Below are 23,808 nucleotides of genomic sequence, written 5' to 3' on the forward strand. Positions count from 1 at the left end.
CGCACCTAATTTTTGGAGGAGGAAAACAAGAAAAAAAATATTCTGAATATCAGAAGCCAGAACAGCAAGAGGGATCGCTGTGCAGTAAAAGCAGCAATCCCTCTTGCTGTTCTGGCTTCTGGGATAGCTGTGCAGCCTGCATTCGCTCCATAAGACGCACACACATTTCCCCTTACTTTTTAGGAGGGAAAAAGTGAGTCTTATAGAGCAAAAAATACGGTATTTGTGTTTCATAGGAAGTCTCCATAGGCACCAAAAGGAATTGAAAGTTGCACCTAGTTTGGCTTTTAAATTGTTGAAGATAGTTCCCATTCACAAATGTACCTTACTTGATTCTGATCTCCGCATGCAACCAAATGAAGTTGCAGAATCCCATTGTGATAAATAAACTGTATTTCTTCCTTGTACTTCCTGCACGTAAAATAACTAGCACATAAGGGGAAAAGATTCTACCCCAGCATACTTCTGGCTGTGCTAGTTTTCTAATCAAAGTCAGTGATGTGGCAGACTTCTAAATTGGAGGTTGGGAGATTAGTACTAGGTTTTAGAGTCTGCCTTGACCTATATTAGATTGAATTGGATCCCTTTGAAGCTGATGTAAGTCAAATCTTTTTTACATTGCACTATTGCCTCACCACATTTCCAAATGCACTGTGGATGCCCCTATCACTATCCTGCTATGCAGCAAACATAAAATCCTGCACTTAATTGAGTGTTTCTGTTCAGGCTGCAGGAAATCTAACCTTGCAATTACATCTCTTCCTGCACAGTGTTAGGTGGAAAGCATTGTTTAGCTTAGATTCTTGCCACAATGAGAAGTGATGGCCGGCTTAAGTCCCTGAACGTTTCTCTCGTCTCACCCAGGTAACCCAAATACATTTGCACTGGGAGAAATGTGATGGTCTCTGTGCCCACAAATGCTGGGTGCAAAGCTTTTGAGACTAATTATTTTAACATCAGCCTTGACTTTCAGAATTTGAAATAATACGTGCTGGGTCTGTGTTTTATGAACATTACATGAGGCCACATGATAATAGGATGATTAAAGGAAGGAAGGAAGGAAGGAGGGGGCGCACAGAAAGGAGAGAAACAATGACTGTGGTTTGCTCTGGGCTACATAGTTAAGTCAGTGACTCAGCATGCGGAGGGAGGGAGGGCACTTGGAAAGATTTAAATCTAGGCATGTCCAGGCTTTTCATTTACTCATTATATGCTGCTGGAAGGCATTTAATTAGCTCCTCTGCTTTAATAACTCTTTGCTACCCTGTCCCTGAATATTGTAAAAAGATAAATTAAAAAGCAAATCATAATTGAAGCTTCCAAAATACTGGGCCTTCCCCACAAAAAAATTTTCTATTCCATATACAGGAGAGAGAGTAATACTGTTTTCAAAAATGTATGCATTGAACAGCTTTCCTGTTTCATTTAGGCAGTCGTGAGGCTGGGATCTGTCTCTGTTGTACTCCATAAAACACCATGCACACCTGGTGGTCCTGCTTAAATTAATGGATTAAATAAATAACTTCAAATTAAGTTCCTTCTTTGAAATTGGTGTTTATCAGTTGTCAACAAACTGGCTCATATTAGACTTTTAAAAGCACTGTGATATTTTGCCTTTGTTTCAGCTTCAGCTCATTTTAGTCACCCTTCCTTTGTCATTCAGAATTTATAGTTGCTGTTAATTCTTTTTACGAGGTGGGAGCATTCCTTTGACATGTTTTACTGTAGATTGCTTTCTAAAATGCTAACCACTCAGCAAGCAAGAGACATTTATGACTTGCAATAGGATTTCGGATACGCAGCCTATGCTGGATTAGGACCTGCATTGGCAAAAGGATTCTGTTCACATGGTTTCTGGTACAGGGATCATGTATACAGAATTTGGCACTGAGCCGGTAACCGTGTGTGCAGAACAAAATGTATTAAGTCATGTCTGCCAATAGCTGCAGCAGTGATTACCTTTGCAAACCATTCCCCCTTTCCCCACCTTTCCCAAACCAGTGGTAGCTGCTAGTCCTATTAATTGCTTAGGCAATTAGACATGAATGAAAAGCCCACTGCTGTGCATGCATATCTCTGGGTAGCACCAATATCACTCTAATTTGCTAACACAACACAGAGTTTTCATCCTAATCTGAATTTTTTAGGCCCTTTTGGCCTTTTGGTTTTCTTTTTTATCCATTCCCATTCTAAGAGCCTTTACAAAGGTAAGGCTTAAGTTACACCACTCTGTGCTGTTCATGCAAATGTATTCCTGGTTATTGTTCATGGAAGAGGCACTTGCAATGCAAATGAGCATTTTCCCCCATGTAGCACTCCAGATGTCACAATATTTGTGCTCTTTGACTTAACTTCAGAGTTCAACAGGATCTCCAAAAAAGAAAAAGGGACGGCTGCTTTTACCTTACATAAATTGATGATGATTGCCATGTTGAGGAATAAGAGGAAACTGACAAATGAGCGTCTCACACATGGTCATTTGAGGATTTCTGCCTTAAAATGCCTTAAACAAAAGATACAGAACTTGGTCTCTTCTGGAAACTCTCTGTACATGACACATTCTGCTTTGCAAAACTGTGTTTTATAACATCTGCTGAGGAAGGGAGTTTTGCAGCTGATTTTGTTTTAACCCCAGAAAGAGAAGGCTAACTCTTTCCAGAAGGCATGTTGAATCCCACAGATGATCTTGAGCCAAGTCATACAGTACTTGACTTTGAACTAGTGTTTCACCAATATTGGCCCAGGCTTGAAGACTCAGCACAACTGCAAATAATTGCATTACTCACCAACTATTTATTATATAGCTCGTTTTCTTGCCAAAAATAACCCGAAGCTATGAAAATATGTGTCTGTCTCTCAGGAGATCTATTACACTTATCAGGGTTTGATCTGATAGATGAATCGCTTTAGACAGATCATAGAAAACATTTTGTTTCAGGATTCCCACCCCCACCCCTTCTCTCTGCCTCAACATAATATTTCCCTGCTTTAGAAGTTTTGTGGAGATTAACAATAAGTAAGTGCTATGCTTAGGGTGTTCCAGTTAAGGGTGAACTGGCCTATAAATAAAGCTAATTTATATCTCTAAAGGGATGGACATATTCTTTTGTGAAAGATGTCTGCAAGAAATACATTAGTTTAAAAGGATTAGATTAATATTTTATGACTGGATATTTACTTAGTTTGCTGCTTTGCTTTTTTTTAGCCACATCAATGGGCACAGCAGTGGAAAGGACTTTGTGAGAGATGGGGCCCTTGGCAATGATCAGGGCTCCAAGAGGGAGAAGTGCCATCGCTTTAGCATTTCTACTGAGACAGCAACATATCCTGAGCCAGTGATTGTACTTGGCTACTGCTGAACCAGCAACTGAGCCTTTTGCATTTGCTTCCCCTTAAACAGTTCATTAATCAGACACTAGAGTTTGCCATCACCCCAGAATTTACCTGGACTTTTCTATTCTCCTTCCCTTTATTTGTCTCCTCTTGTGCTTCTACCTGACAAACAGTATACAATGCAAAATTAAAATACTATGCTAGAAGTGTCATTAATATTACTTAATTGTTTAATTGTTTAAAGTTGCCATTACATTTACCTGATACAGGAGGAAAGCTGGCTGTGCTTATATCTTGATTCATTGTTCAAGTTACTATTTAAGTTGCTTGAGTTGCTATTGACTAATGATTATTTTGACCCTCTCTATTCTTAGGGGAAGTTGCCAGTCCTTTTGCTCGGACGTTCAGGAGAGTTACGGCCTGGTGAATTTGTGGTTGCAATTGGAAGTCCATTTTCTCTTCAAAATACTGTGACTACTGGAATTGTTAGCACTACCCAACGTGGAGGCAAAGAACTGGGACTTAGAAACTCTGATATGGACTACATCCAAACGGATGCAATTATCAATGTAAGTCACTTTCCACAAAGCCATTCTCTTGCATTCATGGTTCTCATCTCAAAATACATTCAGATTCTGTTGCTGCCTTGTCATTCATCCCTATAAAGTTGATGCATTAGGATTGGCCAAAATTGTTTCTTGGAACATGCAAAGGAAGCAATTTGCAGTGATCTTTCTGGTTGCTCTTTAAAGAGACATTTTTTATTATTATATTTAGCTGAATTCTCTTAGAATTATTAAGTGCAGGCAATGTTCATCAGAGATCTTTAAAGATCCATCAAAGAGTTTGCCAAAATATCACGTTGCTGTTCTTTTGTTGGCTTTTTTTAAAGAGACAAGCTAGTTTTTGGACTAATAAGACATCAACTTTTAGTGCTTCTTCTGCTAGCCTTGAGAGAACAGGTAATTCTCAGGGAGAATTCTCGGTCTAATTCTCAGAAAGTTGTGCTAACTTCCTGTAATCTAGGAGTGTACAGAATTAAGAAAACAGACATATTTTCCTAAGCTTCGTTAGCAAGGCCATCAAATAAAGGAATCAGTGTCTAGCAGTTTTTAGACTAAAAGAGAGGCAAAGGTGACCAGGAACTTTACTGGGGGAAAACAGAAGCTCTAGACATGTTTAAAGGAAAGCATCAAAATTATCACTGAAATTTAGTGGTCTTTTGTTTAAAAGAATACTAGGTAAAAGACCTCCCTGTCTTGTTTTATTCAATGAATGGCAAAACTGAATCCCCTGATTTAAGTACCTCCACACAGGAGAACTTCATTTTGGCTGCTATGGTAGTTTGTTTGGTCTGTGGTGTGCTTTGGCAAGGCTTCCATATCAGCCCCCTTTGAACTCCCTGTTCCTTCTCCAAGATCTTGGCTTCATGCTTTTGGGCCCTTCCGCTCATGCGATTGCATGTGCTACAGTTAAAGCAGTCTGCATTTTCTTTCAAAGTGTCATGCCTTGATTGTAAAGGTTTTTCTTTTCCCCAGCCTAACAATACCAGAGGGGGTCTGTTAATCCTTAGTCCGTCATTGCAAAGTTTAGGCATTCTAGGCTACAGAAACTATATCAAGTTTATTCCAGCCATGTTTGTATAGTAACCTCTTCATAAGAGAATGCTGTGCATAAATGAATGTGAACCCCTCCCTCCCAGAACGTTTTGTGCAGCAACTCTATTTCAAAATGTAAAGAACTGTTGTAAATGGGGGAGAAAAAGAAAGATTAAAGACAAATTTTCTTCTTCTAAATTTACAGTACGGAAACTCCGGAGGGCCTTTAGTAAACCTGGTAAGAGTTCCTTTCTAATAGTACTTCTAACTGGTGTTTTGGATTTTACTATTGATTCTCTTGCCTCTCTCCCATCCCTTTTCCCCATATTGGTAGAGGAAGGCTAACAAATGCCTGTACAAACATCAGACTCATTAATCATTCTTTAATGTTGGTGCTGGTAAATGGTGTGATGCTCTTGGAGTTCAGTATTCAAAACATTTACTGTGTGCATATTTCAAAATGAACGTAATACGTAGCATATTTGCGTATTTTCTCAGTGAATAATAATATTCTTTGGAATCTTATTTCCACCCTGCCCCAAACTAGGCATATAAGAGGCTGAAATGCAGACTCCCTGTGTCAGTTTCTTATGTTTACCGCATGGTTCTCTCTACCAGCATGTTAGCAATATGATTCTGTGTAAGTCAGAATTAAGCCCCCAAGGGGGTCAAAGGGATGCTGACCCTTCTGGTATTAGTTTGTGATATTTTAGTGCCACTGTCTGCATAGCCAGTGGACTGTGAGCAACTCAAAAGCTTGTGCGGTACAAGAACTTAGAAGACTTGAATTCTAATGCCATGAGTAAGACACTGTCAGTTGGCTTTGCTTTGTTTTGGCAAAATGGAAATAGTAGAGATTGGCTTCACAAAATTGATGAAATGTATTATCAAGATTTGGAAACCCCATTCTGTGAGGCAGTGAAAAGTTTTGCATAAATAGTGGCACATGAAGAAGTTCAGCCAGTTCTTTCTAACATGCTAGTTTTACAGATAAACGGATTAGAGTCCTCTGAGGATTGCCTTGACACCATTCTTGAAGTCTTCTGGTTTTTTTGTGTGACTTCAAATTTTCCTCCCTTGAAGGCTATTTGGCAGCTTTGGCAAAATTATTATTGTTAAAAAGAAAGTTTTCTGTGTCATATCCTTTAATAGAACTATTGTTTACTCCAAAAGCAAACATTCAAAATACCTGTAAGGTTCTGTCCATTTTGATTAAAAAAATAAAAATCCATTTAGTCCAGCTATGATTATGGACTACTTTCTTTTTTTTATTATTTCAATGCAACAGAGTCCCTTAAAGCAAACATGTTGAGTAAGTCTTGTTGGAAAAATAAATCTTGAAACCAGTTGAAGGAAAGTTTTTTGGTTAGTTTAAGAGAAAGTATCAAGCTGTTGTGCAGAGCATATTTTTGCAGCTAGAAAAGACTGGGGCGATGCCTGATCTCATAACCAAGTCGTTCCCTTGAGTAGAACTGTCTGTCCTGGTTTGCAACAGCTGTCTCAGCTCTTGGGCAGTAATGTCCCAGTTCTGCTACCTGACTTTGAAGATGCCAGGAATTGAACGTGGAGCCGTATGCATGGAAGCATGTTGCATTGAGCTTGGTTGTCTTGATGTTAAACCCTGGTCCTTTCACACTCAGGCGTCTCAAAGCGGGTGGGGAAGAAAAAGAGTGAAGGATGCTTTCACCCAAATGAAAGCGGGGGTGGGGGGGGCAGATTTAATTTTCCAGGGTACATTCAGTTCATGATCAGTTTAGGAACAGGGAGCTATGACAAAGAGATCACACGCAAGGTCAGCAGCTCAGATTAAAGTGTGATAGAAATTGCAGTCTTTATTTGGGCCGCTCATGCTTACTTAATTATTCACACTACTGCAGGATGGTGAAGTGATTGGTATTAATACTCTGAAAGTCACTGCTGGGATTTCCTTTGCAATACCATCGGACAAAATTAAAAAATTCCTCACTGAGTCACACGACCGACAAGCTAAAGGTACTGTACTGTACTGGTAAAGTAAACCTTCAGTCCTATACACATTTATATGAGAATAAGTTCCATTGAAATAGTTCAATCCTACACATATCTGCTCTGAAGTAAGAGCCATGCTACACAGTATACAAAAGTCGCAGCACTTCAAACTTCAGGAAAATATTCTCCCACCAGCAAATCTTTCACCTTTGTGTGCTGGTTTATTATAATATTGTTTATGAGAGGTAGTGTTCAACAATACTACTTCCCACTTATATTCTGAAGTGGTATCTCCCACATCATTCTGCTTCCTTGGGGTAGAATGTCTCCTGTTCAGATGGGAAAGACGAATCAAAATAAATGCTACATTTTCCTTCTCAAAACAGGAAAAGCTGTAACTAAGAAGAAATATATTGGCATACGGATGATGTCTCTTACTCCTAGGTAAGTTTAAAAATTTCAGGGTGGGTGTTTCTGGACAAGGAATATACTAGCCTGGAATTGCAACTCTTTGTTGACACCAGGCCCGTTGGCTAGGCCCCAGAACCATGTGTGCTTGGGGCTGCGCACGCCATGGGTGCACATGTGACCAACATCAGCACACCCCGTAGCATGCTGACATCATATGCTCATGTACGTAAGTGGGCGTGCTGACGTCAGACATGCAGGACCCCACGGCATGCACGGCCCCAGCGCAAAAAAGTGTGGTTGCCCAGCCCCATCATGGGGAATGTTGTGGGGGCTGGAGCACCCAGGGCTCCCCACCCACCCAGAGCCTATGGTTGACACACTTTTTGTGGGGGAAACGTCACTTTTTGTGGGGGAGACGTCACACGACGTCTCGTCAAAGTGCTGCCTTCCTTTGTTTTCCCCATACGACTTCCATCTTTTTTTAAACCATTGAAAGCCTTCTCACCCTCTTTCTTAAATACAATGTCTTTGATGAGCGGACAAAGAAAAGGTGCAATTGAGGCAGGAGGAATGGTATACTGATGATATGGTTGCTACTGCTTCACCATTTCCTGTTTGCATTGTCCCTTTATCCATTACTTTTCAATGAGAGTTTTGCCAGCTCTGAGGTGCTGCTGAGGGAAAGATCAGCTGGAAACTCTTTACATCATATATGTTTGATCATAACAATTGTTTATTATTGGATCATTATGTGTCACCATTCGTGTTCTGGATGATTTTCATTTATTTTTAAATTTCCAGTTCACTTACATTTTGCGGGTGGGGAGGACATAGTTGGACCCTTGTTTATTTTTCTGGATTACCATTGCCATACACTGCAGCCCATTTTTTAAATTTGCAAAGCCAACGGACAGATGGTTTTCATCTTTTCCCTGGCAGAGCTACTTAGCAGAAGAGCTAGAATCTGATATTCAGAGACATAGAAAGAGTTTACAAAATCTGCCAAAAAAAGGAGAAAACATTCTCTACTTGCAAACCTCAGATGCTTTCTTAAACTCAAAGGCTTAGGACATTTCTAGATCTAAAGCAATACTGATTTCAAAAACCAATATAATTGCAAAACGAACAAATTGGTAAGGCAAAATTTCCTGTGCACTTCTATCCAGAATAATGTTTCTCAGTGGCGGCGGCATATTTTTCTTTCTTTCTTTAGACTTAGGAAATTTGCACAGGTTACGTCAAAAGTAAGAGAGTGGCCTCTGTGTTGTCTTGTTTTGCTTTTCTGGAAATATGTTTCTTATTTAACTTGATTGGGTTTGTTTTTCCTAGCAAAGCTAAAGAACTGAAGGAGCGCCATAAAGACTTCCCTGACGTCATTTCCGGAGCCTATATTATTGAAGTAATTCCAGATACACCAGCTGAGGCGTAAGTTAAAGAACCCCTTTTATTCAAAAACCTGCACGTATTCACTTAAAGGATAAACACCTAGCAGGCCTTTAACTATGCTGTTTAATGGCAGGAAAGTTCTTACCCTCAGATGACATCTGCCTGCTATTTCAGGAAATCTGTTGGGTTTCCCAATACCATAAATCTAGAAGATGATTTTTGCCATTTTACCATTTGTTAGAGACTTGAGCAATATTTAGAAGAGCGAGGGAGACTAATAGACTGTTTTTCCCAGCTGTTGCAAAAAGTTCACATGGCATGATCCCAAAAGCAAGCCCACAGTTGTCCCAAAGCTGGGAGCTGACCCAGCAGTTGCTCTTATCACTGCTGCACTCAGTACTTGGGTGCGGCTACGGTATCATGTGATTGTGTCATGCAGTCGCTGCTAGAACGGGGTGAAAGTTGTAGCTGCTGGAGTTCCTTGGGTAACAAGAATAATAATTTGTAGCTATTATTTGCATAGCATTTTCACGGGGCTCCTGATAGTACTGAGCTCCGCAAAGCAGACCAGTGCTCCTTTTGAGTTTCCTCCTGTTCCCCTGCTTCCCGCAGCCCACACCTGAACTGGAAAGAAGATGAGATGGGGAGGGTAGCTCTTTGCAGGTCCCATAGCAGGGAGAGACAAAGCAACACCGATTTACGGTGGTTTCCGCCACCTGTTCCGCCTCCTCCTCTGCCTCCCCAGGTCCTCTTCCCTGCAAACGATCCACATTTGTCCTCAACGCCCATACTCTTGATCCAGTGCTCTTTGGTCACAGCCCTTTCGGCAGTGCAGCCTGCTTTTATGCCCCACAGGTGGCCTCCTGGGGCGCTGTGCTCACTAGGTCTGCCAGTAAGGCACAGCCCACATCTCTGGGGCCATCTCTGGCCCATTCAAATTTGGTGGGCAATCCCGCCAGCCTCTGACACGAGCTGAGGCCAATAGAGACCATGCAGGGCTGAATTCCTTCCCTCCTCTGTTCTTGCGGCCACGCTTGGCCTCAACAGTCACCACCACTGGAATACAGTAAGCACTCTTTTTTCCAGTGGTAGAATGCTCTCCCCAGGGAGACTTGCCTGGCACCTTCATTACATTTCTCTTCTTCCAGAACCTTTGACTAATTAAACAATCTATGGCCTTTTAAACGGGGTGGGGGGTTATTATTTTTGTTTGTTATTATGTTGTGCATTTTTGTGTTTTTATATTGTAAACAGCCCTGTGTTCTTTGGATGAAGGCGGTATAGAAATAATAATAATAATAATAATAATAATAATAATAATAATAATAAAATAGATAAATAGATAGATAGATAGTACCCTTCTCTTGACCCATAAGCACATATTTCGAATCCTTGTGACCCCCATGCTCATTTCTTAAAAGGGGGGGGGGTTCTGTGCCTCGTTGTTGCACAAGTAGCTTGAAATCACCAGTAATTTAATGCATGCAATTTAAATGTTTTTATTTGTCCTGCATACTATGCTTGTTTTCATGGAGCTGCAATAAGAGAGAGTGAAATAAAACCTTCTCACTTTCACTTTGGTGTTCCCCCTTAAGCATCATAAAATGGCAGTCCGTACAAGAACTTCTGTGGGGAGGGGGGAAACACTTCTGAAAGAAGTGCTTGTGTAAGGCATTTCTCAGCAGTAGCTTGTGACTGCTATAAACTGATTATGTTTAGGGGTTGAATCATGTCTCATCCCGCTAGCTGGGTTAATGTTTCCATAACTCAGAGCCAGAATTTGTCTACAAGAAAGGGCAAGATGATACAGGGAGAAAGATGCTGTATCCTCTTCATTTGCCTTAATGCTGTCAGTGACTTCTGCCAACTCTGTTCAAACAGCACCATCCAGCTTGATATATGGATTTAATCTTGCTGAATAAGCTCAACTTTGATTTTTCTGTCACCATTGAGTGCACATAGGTTAGAGTAAGGAGAGGAGCTAAGGCTACACCACCTAGAGAGCATGTGAAATCTATTTTGTGTAGTAGCACAAAGGAACTAGAAAGGCAGAACTTTCTAAAAAGGATCTATAAAGGCCCCAGCTTTTCAGAACATGTTCCTGTCATTTGTCCTTTTGAATAGCTTCTCTCTCTAGGTCTCTCTATCTCTCTGTCTCTCATCACCTGTTTTGCTAAAGATCTGTTGTATTCTTGCTTAAGAGTTGTGGGTTTGGTATCTTGGGGGTGGCTGTTACAGAAAGCAGATATGTTTCTTGCAGTTGAAGTAATTATTTTCCATCTCTTTGTATTTCAGCGGAGGCCTGAAAGAAAACGATGTGATTATAAGCATCAATGGGCAACCAATACTCTCTGCCAACGATGTCAGTGACATTATCAAAAAGGACAATACACTCAGCTTGGTAGTACGTAGGGGCAATGAAGACATTATTTTAACAGTGATACCTGATGAAATTGACCCTTAAGTAGAAACATGAGCTGGATTTCATGTTATCTGTTAATAGCAAGCAGTGGACTGCTTATATTATCTCTGTGCTGGTACAGGAAACATTAGACTTTTGACCAACAACCTGCATGTTCAGTGGAGATGTATTGGCCAATAAAATAATTTTCATGTAGTTCTGAGGTACAAAACCGATGCAATCTTCAAGATGATACTTCTGTTCTCTATGTATGCTTTGTATTCTCTACAGGCTGCTCCTTTTGTTAATGTTATTTCTGTGGTCAACATCTGATCCCACCTACGTTGCAAATATATTACTACTTTGAACCAAGGCTTTCCCAAAGTTAAACCACAAGTAAACCATACATTGCATTGGTGGTTCCCCCCCCCCCCTGTAGCTTTAGTCTTCCTGGAAATACAATTGTTTATATGAGTGACAGATGACTAACATGTTTGAAATGCTCACTTGTACACACACAGCCCGAGTGATATTTCCTTACTGAACCCAAGCTGATTTTTTTTTAAAGAATACTTGTTTTCCTAGTTTAATTAAAATATTTCCAACAGTATTGTCGTTTGTGTTTTCCCTGATGAAAATTCATTTCTGGAAGAACTCCCCCCCCCCCCCCGTGATTCCTACTTGACCCAAACTCTATGCACTGCATATAGAGATATATAATTTCATTACATATCCTGGCAGATACAAATGGCTTATGTACAACTTCCAAACTCACCTCTCTTCACTGTATTTAAAGACTGATGTTAAATTTTTAGAACCACATTTGTCACATTGATGGGAACCTTTGTAAAGTGGGTCCTTAGCGAGCCCTATGAAGGATTGCTTCAGATTGCAATTTTGTGCGTTTAGAAAGAATACTAAGTGTGTAGTAAAGCTTGTGTTTACTACTGCCCATGGCATGGTTTGTTTGTTTTTGCTATGGATTTTATCAAATTGATTTAAGAATATGAGAGGAGCCCTGCTGGACCAGACCTGAGGGCTATCTGGTCTAGCATTTTGCTGCACAGTGGCCTCCCAGGTGCCTATGAGAAGCAGAAAGCAGGACATCAGTGCAAGAGCCCACTCTCTCTTATGCTCCCCAGCATCTAGCAAAGCATTCAAGTCAGTGGTGATCATTATACCCTGCAGTAGCGAATTCCATAGTTGTAACCATGCATTGTGTGAAGAAGTATCTCTTTTTGTCTGTCCTGAATCTCCCTTGTTGATCAGGCTGACCACGGATTGTGATTTTATTTTTTTTACATAATATCGCTATTGAATTAATGTGCTGCATATGCATAGATTGACCTTAGTAGTTAAATGAGCATTCAGCCTGTGGCTCATTCTAGATTTAGAAGGCCATTCATGTGATGATTCAGTCAATGCATATTAATGTAAGCTTCAAAAGACAATGTACTGAACTGCAGGCATTGCAGATTCGTTCTAACAATGCGCAGCTTACAATGGCAGTCCTTTACACCCAGTGCCATACTTCTGGAACAGCATTTTCCAAGAGTGCACTGTGGTTGTGCAAACAATTGGAAACTTGTACTATAAGAGACTTCTGAATGCTGCGTCCCTAGTAGGTTCATACACTCTTAATAGGCTGTGCTGCTCCAGTTCACCCATCACATGCCAAGCAACTGGAAGTCAGATCCTGTAGCTAGAGGCAACTCTCAGTCTGAAAGCCGCTTTGCAATTGCACTCAGATTGGATTTTATTGCATTGACATATGATTGCACAGGTGCAGAGACCCTCTTTGTCTGCCTTCCTTCCTCTGCTTTTTAACACCTAATTAATTCTCCTTTGAAACCGACAGTCCATGACTCAGTATGCTGACTAATGTAACAGGATTCTTATTCCATGCTTTGCCATTTCAGCTACATAACACAAACATTTCACACACTAGGAGGATGTCTGGATAGAACATTGCTTTGCTGCTCTCTATGTGGTGGGACATGCCTTCCTTGTGATCCTATAATGCACTGATGGAGAAATGGCAAATAGGACAGGTTTTTTTTTAACCAGTGAATCAGTTCCAACCCTGGGGTTCATACCTAAAAGCACCCCGTAAGTTGTTACACTTAGCATCTATTTTCTTCCTAATCATGCTATTATTATTAGCTAAAAAAGGTAAAGGACCCCTGACAGTTAAGTCCAGTTGCAGACGACTCTGGGGTTGTGGCGCTCATGTCGCTTTACAGGCTGAGGGAGCCGGCGTTTGTCCGCAGACAGTTTTTCCGGGTCATGTGGCCAGCATGATTAAGCCGCTTCTGGCACAACGGAACACCGAAACCAGAGCAGTGCACAGAAACGCTGTTTACCTTCCTGCCGGAGTGGTACCTATTTATCTACTTTTTGGCGTGCTTTCGAACTGCTAGGTTGGCAGGAGCTGGGACCGAGCAACAGGAGCTCACTCTGTCATGGGGATTCAAACCGCCGACCTTCTGATCGGCAAGCCCAAGAGGCTCAGTGGTTTAGACCACAGCGCCACCCGCATCCAACCAAGGCTCATATTATGACAATCTATCAAAACAGTAACAGTTTGGGGATTTCCTCTTTTGGTCAGGATTAGTCTATCCTGTGTGCTTCAGGACCGACAACCTGGCAGTGGTGAACATACTGGCCATGCAGTCATCTCGGTCTGCGAGGGTCTCCTCCCTTCTGCGGGGATATCTCGCTTCCGGTCGCTAGCACCTGGAGCACAACTGTTGCCCGAACCCTTTCCGGAGCACCTGTGGAACGTTGGAGACGCAAAGTAATACAGGGAGTATTAGCGTCTGCCGCACCCTCCACTCTCAGGTCTTACAAGAAGGCCTGGTGCGATTTCCTGGGTTTCAGGTCTGGGATATCTGGGCTTTCGCATAACGTGCCATCCACCACTGATGATGTTCTGCAGTACCTTTCTCATCTTGACGATTTGGGACGTGCTCCCAAAACCTTAAAGATACACGTAGCCGCCATCAGCTTCTTTGCTAAAGCCACATTTTCCCCCGATCCGTGTAGTGACTTCCTGATCCGCAGAGCTATTGAAGGTTGGGGCAGGCTACAACCCCCCAGGGCCGAGGGCCGTAAGCCAATTTCTTATGGGTTGCTATCTCAGATATGCATAAAGCTCAGGTCAATTTGCTGGACCAAGTTTGAGGCCTGCCTCTTTTCCACGGCGTACGCTATCGCCTTTTTTTTGGCGCTCTGAGAGTTGGTGAAGTTGTGGTTGAAGTTAGTGCAGGAGGTTCAACGTGCGGCCTCCTTAGGGAGGACATGCAGTTGTCCGAATCTAGCTTGACGGTGTGGATACGTCAGTCCAAAACTGATCAGGCCAGTAGGGGTGTTCTAGTTAAGCTTACAGCGTTGGCGCAGCAGGGCCCATGCCCGGTAAAGGACACTAGGCGGTACCTCTACCTCAGACCACCCGGCCCGGGACCGCTTCTGGTTCATGAAGATGGGTCACCCTTGTTGAGACACCAATTCACCAGGGTACTCCGCAAAGCTATTGAGGCTTGTGGTTTATCTTCCCAGGAGTATGCTGCGCACTCATTCAGGATTGGCGCCGCAACAACAGCCGCACACTTGGGTCTGCCTGCGGATAAGGTTAAGGAAATGGGCCGGTGGAAATCCAACGCTTATAAAAGTTATGTTCGCTAGAATGCACTCTGCTATATTACCCCTACTTACCTGTTTTTCTGTCCTTTCATCCTCAGCTGTGCTCAGGAGAAGTGTGTGGATTTGCGGCCACAGTATAGTCCATTGGGCCCGCGTACGGGCGGTCAGCTGCGGCCTCGCGCCTAATATTGGTTTGCCACCTGGAGTTCGAGTTTCCTGGTTTTCAAGAAGAGGCATGCATTGGGAAGAGCTTATGCCATTGCTGTTGGAGAAAGTAGCCACGTTCGGCCCTCCCGACATCCTTATCATTCAATTAGGGGGAAATGACCTTGCTAACAGAAGGAGTGCAGACTTGTTGTGGAACATAAAAAGAGACTTGGATGCGTTTGCTGCCTTGTGTCCCAGAACGACGGTGTTCTGGTCCTCCTTCCTGAAGAGAATTTTTTGGCGCAGTGCGCAGAACTGTATGGCCATTGAAAAAACCAGGAAACTCGTAAATCGGGCAGTGGCCCGTTGGGTGCGCTTCATGAATGGCCGAGTCATTTATCATGACCGTATCCGGATCGGCGACCAGGCCTTATACCGGAATGACAGGGTGCATCTCTCAGACCAGGGGAACGACATTTGGCTAGATAGTGTCATCAACAGCATTTGGGATTGGTTACAGCTGTGAGGGTATTGGCGGCGAGCCTTTTTTGGCTCGGGTGGCGGTTAGGCATTGGAATAATGTGTTGTGGTGTGTCGAAGGGCTAGGTGTGGCCATTGCCTATGCCTTCAATTTTTGGGTATTCCGTTAAAGGAATCTGGCGGTCGTGTACTCTGTCCGATGCCTGCTTGGCCGGAGGCCATGGCACGACCCTCGGTGACATCAGGGGAGAGCCTATAGTTGGATTACCATCAACAGGCTGCACCTACTGGTGAATAAACTCCCTTGTTTTAGACATCCAATGCCTAAGCCAATACCTTTTCACTGCTGTAATCAATAAAGTTGTGGTCTTTTCTTGCCCATTAACCTTTTATCACGTGTCCTTGCGTATTCATTTCACATTGCGGGGGTCGGGTCCTCGAACCACAAAGACTCTCCTCCCTGGAAGAGAGGGGAGTGGTTGTGGGCGGGAGCCCAAGCTCCGCCCCTAGCAGGGGGCGTTAGCCCCCTGCCTCCTCCTCTCACCTGGCTGGCACCCACGCCCCTCAGCAGGCACCCAACCAGTTGCCTCTGAGGGGGCGTTTACAGCAGCCTTTTGCTGCGGCGCCAGTTCCTCCTCGGCCTCATTCTTCTCTCCATCGTCTCGTCGCGAGTCACCCACCCTCCACTCCCTTTGAGCTCAGGGTCTTAGTTCATTGGCCTTGCTATGGACCTTAGGTTGGTCGCCCTGGTTGTCCAGGGGGCCTGGTAGGAATTTTTCCATTTGGCATTAGGCTTTTTGGTTTTTTCGCTACCTCGTAGCAATCGTCACAACTTTTGTGGTATTGGTGGGTAGGTTAGGCATTGGAATAATGTGTTGTGGTGTGTCGAAGGGCTAGGTGTGGCCATCGCCTATGCCTTCAATTTTTGGGTATTCCGTTAAAGGAATCTGGTGGTCGTGTACTCTGTCCGATGCCTGCTTGGCCGGAGGCCATGGCACGACCCTCGGTGACATCAGGGGAGAGCCTATAGTTGGATTAGCATCAACAGGCTCCACCTACTGGTGAATAAACCCCCTTGTTTTAGACATCCAATGCCTAAGCCAATACCTTTTCACTGCTGTAATCAATAAAGTTGTGGCCTTTTCTTGCCCATTAACCTTTTATCACGTGTCCTTGCGTATTCATTTCACATTGCGGGGGTCGGGTCCTCGAACCACAATCTATCAAAACAGTAACAGTTTGGGGATTTCCTCTTTTGGTCAGGATTAGTCTATCATATGTCTTGGCTTTTAATCTTTCTGTGCCTGGGTTCATCCCATGGTTTGTATTACGGTATTCCAGTGGTAAGATCACAACAGGATCTGTGCATATATTCTGAAAGAAAGATGGAGAGAATCAAGGAAGTACAGTAATAGGAAATGCTTAGAGAGCAACCTATATTGCCCCCTAGTGGGCAATAGATTGTCTTTCACTAGGTGTTTTGGCAATACCTGGAGTTCATTGTTCCTCTGAGTAACTTCAGTAAAGCTTAGCTTTACCCAGTCTGGTGCTCTCTTCATCCCTGACCATTGACCATGTTGTCTGGGGCTGATAGTTTCTTACTGTGAGACCTGGCTGTTGGATGAGATGGGTCCTTGTTGAATGAGATGGGTCCTTGTTGGATGAGATGGGTCCTTGTTGAATGAGATGGGTCCTTGACCTGATCCATCAGGTGCTTGTTACGTTATCCTCGGAGTTGTCCCAAATGTCTGTAGTGTGCCAGACTGAGAGGACTGTAGCATATTAATTATTGTAGTTGAAGCAATGTGTCGTTTATGATCTGCATGTCTTTGACATGTGCAAATGGTGGATTCCAGAAGGGTAGCCCTGTAAATGTTTCTGGAAGCACAATTAAGAGTCCTGTGGTACCTGACATTTATTTCAGTACAAAGTTTACATAGGCAAGAGCCTACCTACTTCAGTGTACACAGCATCTGATCATTCCTCAGATGAGGAAGGCAAAGGGATAAATGAATCTACCAGTCTTGGGGAGAAATCTAGAATGAAGCACAAGTTGTTGTTAGGTTGCATGATGTTCAGATGTGTTAAGCTAAAACCATAAGAAGCTTGAATGCACACGTTCAGAAAGAGACCACTTTTGAATTTTCTTTCTGAGACTACATTTGCAGCTATTCTAGGCCAGTTAACTTTTAGATGGCTGAGGTTTTAGATGGCCAAATAAGCCCTGGGTGATACAGTGATACCTTGTGTTACGTACTTAATCCGTTCCAGAGGTCTGTTCATAACCAGAAGCCGCTCGTAACATGAGGCGCGCTTTCGCTTATGGTGCCTCCCGCTGCTGCCGAGCCACCAGAGTGCAACTTCCGCTTGCATCCCGGGGAAAAGTTCGCAACAAGGGGCATCTACTTCCGGGTTAGCGGAGCGCGTAACCCGAAGCATTCGTAAGGGGGACGGTACTTAACACGTGGTACTACTGTATTCTGTATTAGTGATACTCATGGTAGACCCAATAAAATAGATGAACAAGTAACTTAAGACTGTTGATTACAACATGACTTAGTTTGCTATCACTCCCTATATTTATTGGCTGACTGCATAGCTAAGTGCTTAATCTGACGTATTGCAAGTATTCCATTACTTGCTTGAAGTGGAAAATGATACTAGTCATCATATTTGAAACTGTATTGATTGTTCCCTGTAATAGTGCTGGTATCTACTCTAAAAGTCCAGACTAGTCTAGATTGGGTAGTAGTTTCTCCTTTCTTTGCATGGCTGAATCATCATTGCTGACTCATCATGTCATCCACACTGATTGAACAGCCAGTGTTACTTGCCTGAAAACTAGACAGATGCTTGTTGGCTTCAGCTACTGGTGGTTTAACAGCCTCATCCCAGCTCCATTTAGTAGCCATCTATAGCTTCCATTGGCTTTCTAGTAGTGGAGAACAATTTTATATGCCAGACTTATTGCCACCCCAGTGCAAAATTCTCTTCTAAATCAAAACTAAATCTTCTCTTAATCAAAACCAGGATAGCAGTGTCTCAGCTGAAAAGTAGAACTGGTTGGAAAAATGTGCTCAGTGGTACATTTCATTAGTCATGTACACTGATATTGCAAATTAGTAAAGCAGTAGGATTTGCCAGTTCTTAATGTCTCTGCAGAGCCCTGCAGATGATTTCCATTTCTTTTCCTATCTCTTGACAGGCCCCCCACCCAAAAAAACCCTTCTCAACTACCATTTCCTATTTCTATGACTCAGTGACATACAGTGATGCAGTGGATGCTGTATATTATCCCTGCAAAATGTGAAAATGTAAGAGGCAGTTCATCTATAAGCCAACATGTCTGGGATGTAGTTGTAGAATGTGAAGGTTGAGGCTCTTTTGTGTGCGCTGGAATAGTGAAGCTTGGAGAGGATATCTGTGGTGAGGAATCCTGGGGACTGAATAACTAGGATGAAGCAGGTTAAGATTGGATGGAAGAAGGAAGGAAGGAGTTGCAGGCTAAGAGAGAATGAGAGAACACTAGGTCTTAGGAGTATGACTGTGGAGGGAAGGGAGCACTTCATCTTGTGCACCAAGACTAATCCATCCAAGCTGTAAGTGACTACACAAGGCCTTTCTGTAAATGTATATCTCAAGGCCTTTCATATTGATTCTATACATGTGCATATTTTGCCAACGTGACTTAGATAATGCAAAATGTTCAGCACTCTGAACTTGACTTATATCAATGGAACAATGGCACACAGATTGCAATGTACATACAAGAAAGTATTTTTTTAAAAAAACACACAAACATATCTAATCACTGTAGAGATGCCATCAATAATGTGATAAAGCATATATCTGAAGCAATGCAGCAGTTCAGATGGCATAAGTTCAGGATCTGTGAATGGAGATGAACTGGGTGTCCAGAAAGGATGCACACATTTGCAAAAAGGAGATATGCTGTCAAAAACAATACCTTTGTGGGGAGGACCATAGATCAGTGGCAGAGCACATGCTTTACGTGCAGAATACTCCATATTCAATCTCTGGCACTTTCACATCAGGTAGCAAGTGATAAGAAGGACCTTTGCCTAAGATGTTGAAGATCTGATGCTAGTCATAGTAGGCAACATTGGCCTAGATGAGCTAATGGTCTGATGTGAATAAGCTTTCTACTTCAGAAATTATTCTTTCAAAGGGTTCAGTCCTCCACTTGCTGTAGGAAATGGAGATGCATTCCTCCAAAAGGATACTTTCAAGTAAATGGCCCAGGATGATAGGAAGCTGCCTTATACTATGCCACAAGAACATAAGAAGAGCCTGCTGGATCAGACCAATGACCCATCCAGTCCAACATCCTGTTCTCACAGTGGCCAACCAGATGCCAATGGGAAGCCAGCAAGCAGCACAAGAGTCCTCTTACCTCCTGTAGTTTCCAGCAACTGATATTCGGACACATTACTGCCTGCAACTGTGAAGGCAGAGCATAGCCATCACAGCTAGTAGCCATTGATAGCCGTCTCCTCCATGAATTTCTCTAATCCTCTTTTAAGACAGACCATTGATCCTTCTAGCTAGGTAAGCAGGGGGTGGCAGCAGCCTAGCCTCCAATGGAAGGGAGTTCTACAATCTGGGAACAGCCACCAAGAAGGCCCTCCCTCATGTCCTCTATGACTGAACTACGACCTTTTGCCATATGGCTCTGATGTAGCTAGACATGGCCTCTTGAGAGCAATTGAGCATGAGTTTGTCTTTGTAGGATAGGGTGGTCCGTCACTCCAGCACCAGCCCTGTAGGGTAGTCTAGTAGCCTTGGGGAACCCATCCTTATCCTTTTCTCTACAGCCACCACCCATTTACATATCACCTAGGGCCAGGGGCACAGAATTCTGACTGCCTTACAGTGGTCTCCTGTATGTAAGGGAACAGCCATCTGAATCCCTTGTTTCCTGCTTGGCCAGCCCCTTTCGCTCTCCTAGGCACCTTAAGAATTAGTAGCACAATTCAAGTAGCCGAAGCCACATGGGAGGTTAATTAGCCCTTAAATGTAAAAGGGAAGGGGAGTGGAGAAGTAGCAAGTGCGCAGCTCACAACTGAAACAAAACAACATACCATAATATTGGTCTTACCCTATTGCAAACTGACATTGCAAAACTTAGTCCCAATGGTCACCTCCTGTGCTGGAAGCTTCAGCTATCATTTGCAGGTTGAGGGTTCAAGCAGTACAAGGATGTATGACCGCAGTCCATCTGAAAGGGTTTCTTACCTATGTTGGTTCTGACTAACAGCTGGTGCTTTCCAGCCAGTCATAAGTCATGTCATATTTGACAGGCAGAGTTTCAACATTGAGGGGCTCAGGGAGATGGTAGACGCCTCCTGGGCACAGATAACTTTTGGGAGCAGGGGGTGAGGGTTATCACTGGTAGGAATTGCCAACAGGATTTGATCTCCTTGATAGAAAGGATTTTTTAAGGAACTTTGTGTATTTAAGGAGGAATCTGCCTTATTTTCTAAGCATAATAGAGGGCCAGAGACCAGGCTTTGACAGATCCATGACTAACCGCTTTCATTTGTTTCCATTTGACTTAGTTATAGGACTAACTTTAGCTGGAGTGAGGCACATGTTAGAATTAAGAAGAGGCCTTCTATTTCACTTTTTTAAACAAACATGGATCATACAGGAATGCCATCAACCAAGCACAGAAGAGCAACTCATCAAACAACAGTGCTATACTCTAAGCAGACAAGGGTTGTTGCTAGGGAGCCTTTTCTGATGTGCTGGATTCTATAACGAATGTGTTTCTCAATTATTCTTGTGGAGGCATGCTTTGCCAGAACTGAAAATCTATGCTGTTTTTTCTTTTAAAGAAAAGATATGTGAATAAGTGCTGGCAGGAAACTAGTATTCTGCTCATGGATCTTTCCAATGTGATTACTTCCATGTGTTTGCCTCAAAAACTATTCATGTGGAATAAGAAGTTGACTAAACTGTAGACTAAGCAGTGTAGCCGCACACAATGATACTTACCGCCAAAATAAAAATGTATGTCTGATCAGTCTCTATGGAACTCCTGTTGATAATACAGTGGTACCTTGGATTAAGTACTTAATTCGTTCCGGAGGTCTGTTCTTAACCTGAAACTGTTCTTAACCTGAAGCACCACTTTAGCTAATGGGGCCTCCCGCTGCCGCCGTGCCGCCGGAGCACGATTTCTGTTTTCATCCTGAAGCAAAGTTCTTAACCTGAAGCACTATTTCTGGGTTAGCGGAGTCTGTAACCTGAAGCGTATGTAACCTGAAGTGTATGTAACCCGAGGTACCACTGTAATGACAGATATGATTCTAAATTAATATGCCTAGCTATTCCTAATCAAGTAGTAACCAGAATGCTATTCCTAAACAAGTAGTAACCAGAATTGTTTGTGGAAGAAATTGGATGGGAGCAGAGTATGTGCTCCCAAATGGCTACTGAAACTTCATGAAACCTTGCTTACGGTTAGAATACATATAACACTGCATAAGAAAAAGCTTGATCCATTTAAAAAGAATGTTTCCATTTTGAGAGTGTTTAAAAGGAAATTGTAAAATATTTAGGAACTGAGTTTTTGACTCATATTCATCTATATACCTTGGATCTTAAACGCTTTGGCTCCCAAACAAATTGGCTCCCGAATGATCGAAACCTGGAAGTGAGTGTTACGGTTTTCGAACGTTCTTTTGGAAGCCAAACATCCAACGAGTATTCTGCAACTTTCAATTGGCTGCAGGAGCTTCCAACGGACTTCCAGGATGGATTCCGTTTGACTTCCAAGGTACGACTGTATTTCTATAGATTTTATGGAAGATTGATGCTCGTAAACTGCCCACTCTGGAAAGCTTAGTTAAGTGTGTTTTACTGCATGAGGCAAACTCCATTGAAGGAATGGTCTCCTGCAAGCAGTGCAGTGGTGATTTTCAAAATGTAAAAGAAACTATATACTTTAGCAGATAACAGCAGCATGCTTTTACTTCCCATTTATAGCAGGCTAATACTCATAAAGGCAAGTTTTTTTAAAAAAAATCACGATCAGAGCAATCCACTTTATTCATCCCTTCCCTGCAGCAAAATAGCCATTGCTCAAGGCAATGCTGCTCAAGGCAGAAAAAACCTCACCATAAGGAAGTGTTGGCACACAACTTGAGCTTTATTATGTTGCACCACCCACTGCAAAACAACAGTCATCCAGCTTGCAAAATAAGTGACTTTAACACGAACAGCATACTGCTTTAGACCACCCAGCAACTGCATAAGCAACATTTTTGAGTGGGTGAGTTAATATTGCCTGGTCATCAGCACAGCAGATTCTTATAATTACATCTTCAACATTCATGCTCACTAAATATAAGCACAATTTATAAACATAGTTGCAGAAAGCATAGTGCCCCAAAAATTCTTTATGCTCTCAAATCCAAGCTTGAAAAGCTGAGCAAGCCTAAGGTGTGTGCATGTGTGTAAAAGTGCAGCAAGATGGAATCCCAAGCAGAGCAAATACCACTTCCTAAGCCCTACTGGCTTGTTCCAGCCAGGGTAGAAGGTGGGCAGCCTTATCAGGGGACCTGGCTCCAGTTTTGTATTTTTCTTCCAGTTGCTGTCAAAACCACGATACCATGTCAAGAACTAGTAACATTTTTTTGCCTTTTGGGGGGACAGTGTTGGGGCAAAGGGAGCTTTAGATCCCAGGATCACCTGCAGTCTGCCCTGACACGCCTCCTTTCAAGTCCTACTGCCAGTGCCACACCACTAGCTATGCCCATGAAGTTTTCTGCAGGTGTACAAGAAGCTCCTTCGTGTGCATAAGTGCCAACCAGCTGGCAGTGGAGTAGCGCTTATGCTGCATTATAAGGCCCCTCAGTTGGCCTTTGTCTAGTTTAGGGTTGCCATCCATCCGGACATATCCAGAATACGGCAACCGTATAGAGCAGCCAATGTTGGAATTGGCAAAAAAACAAAACTGGACTGTCACTTTGTGGAATAGGGCATCCCTACCTTAGCTCGAATTTGAATTTGCACGTTTTACAAAATTGGATTGCTTTTTAATGAATTTGATGACGTTGCCACAAATAGATAAATCTACATGATTTGTCTCTTTGCAACCTGTATGTCATGAATTCTAAGCTTGTACATCATCAGTGGAAAATGCATTGACTTTAATCAGGTTAGGCATTTAAAAATCTAACCAAGACCAGCTTTCTGTTAACGTAAACTAAAGTTCTCAGGATCTGGGGTGGGGGGAGGCTGTGAGCTTTAAATATATGGTGTGCATTTTAGCTGTATTCTTACAATACAGAAAAAGTGCAGTGATTCTTCCCTGATCTTGAACTGCTCCAGTAATATTTGAACTGCTACAATCACAAGGGATGGGTAGGCCACATGGGACGCTCTTCCCCACAGTCCAGCTGGAGGAACTTCCCT

General features: G+C 42.8%; 1 protein-coding gene across 1 annotated transcript in view; it reads left to right on the top strand.

Moving 5' to 3' along the window:
- Positions 1–11,707, top strand: part of HTRA1 (HtrA serine peptidase 1) — a 44,928-nt gene extending 33,221 nt beyond the window's left edge. The window contains exons 4-9 of the mRNA XM_083616998.1: positions 3,708–3,902; positions 5,137–5,169; positions 6,809–6,923; positions 7,286–7,343; positions 8,640–8,735; positions 10,992–11,707. Coding sequence (XP_083473124.1) covers positions 3,708–3,902; positions 5,137–5,169; positions 6,809–6,923; positions 7,286–7,343; positions 8,640–8,735; positions 10,992–11,160 — 666 coding nt within the window. The 3' untranslated portion in view covers positions 11,161–11,707. The remainder of the gene's footprint in view (positions 1–3,707; positions 3,903–5,136; positions 5,170–6,808; positions 6,924–7,285; positions 7,344–8,639; positions 8,736–10,991) is intronic.
- Positions 11,708–23,808: the final 12,101 nt, after the last annotated feature.

The sequence above is a fragment of the Podarcis filfolensis genome (genome assembly GCF_964270895.1).
Source record: "Podarcis filfolensis genome assembly, chromosome: 5".
Taxonomy (NCBI): Eukaryota; Metazoa; Chordata; class Lepidosauria; order Squamata; family Lacertidae; genus Podarcis; species Podarcis filfolensis.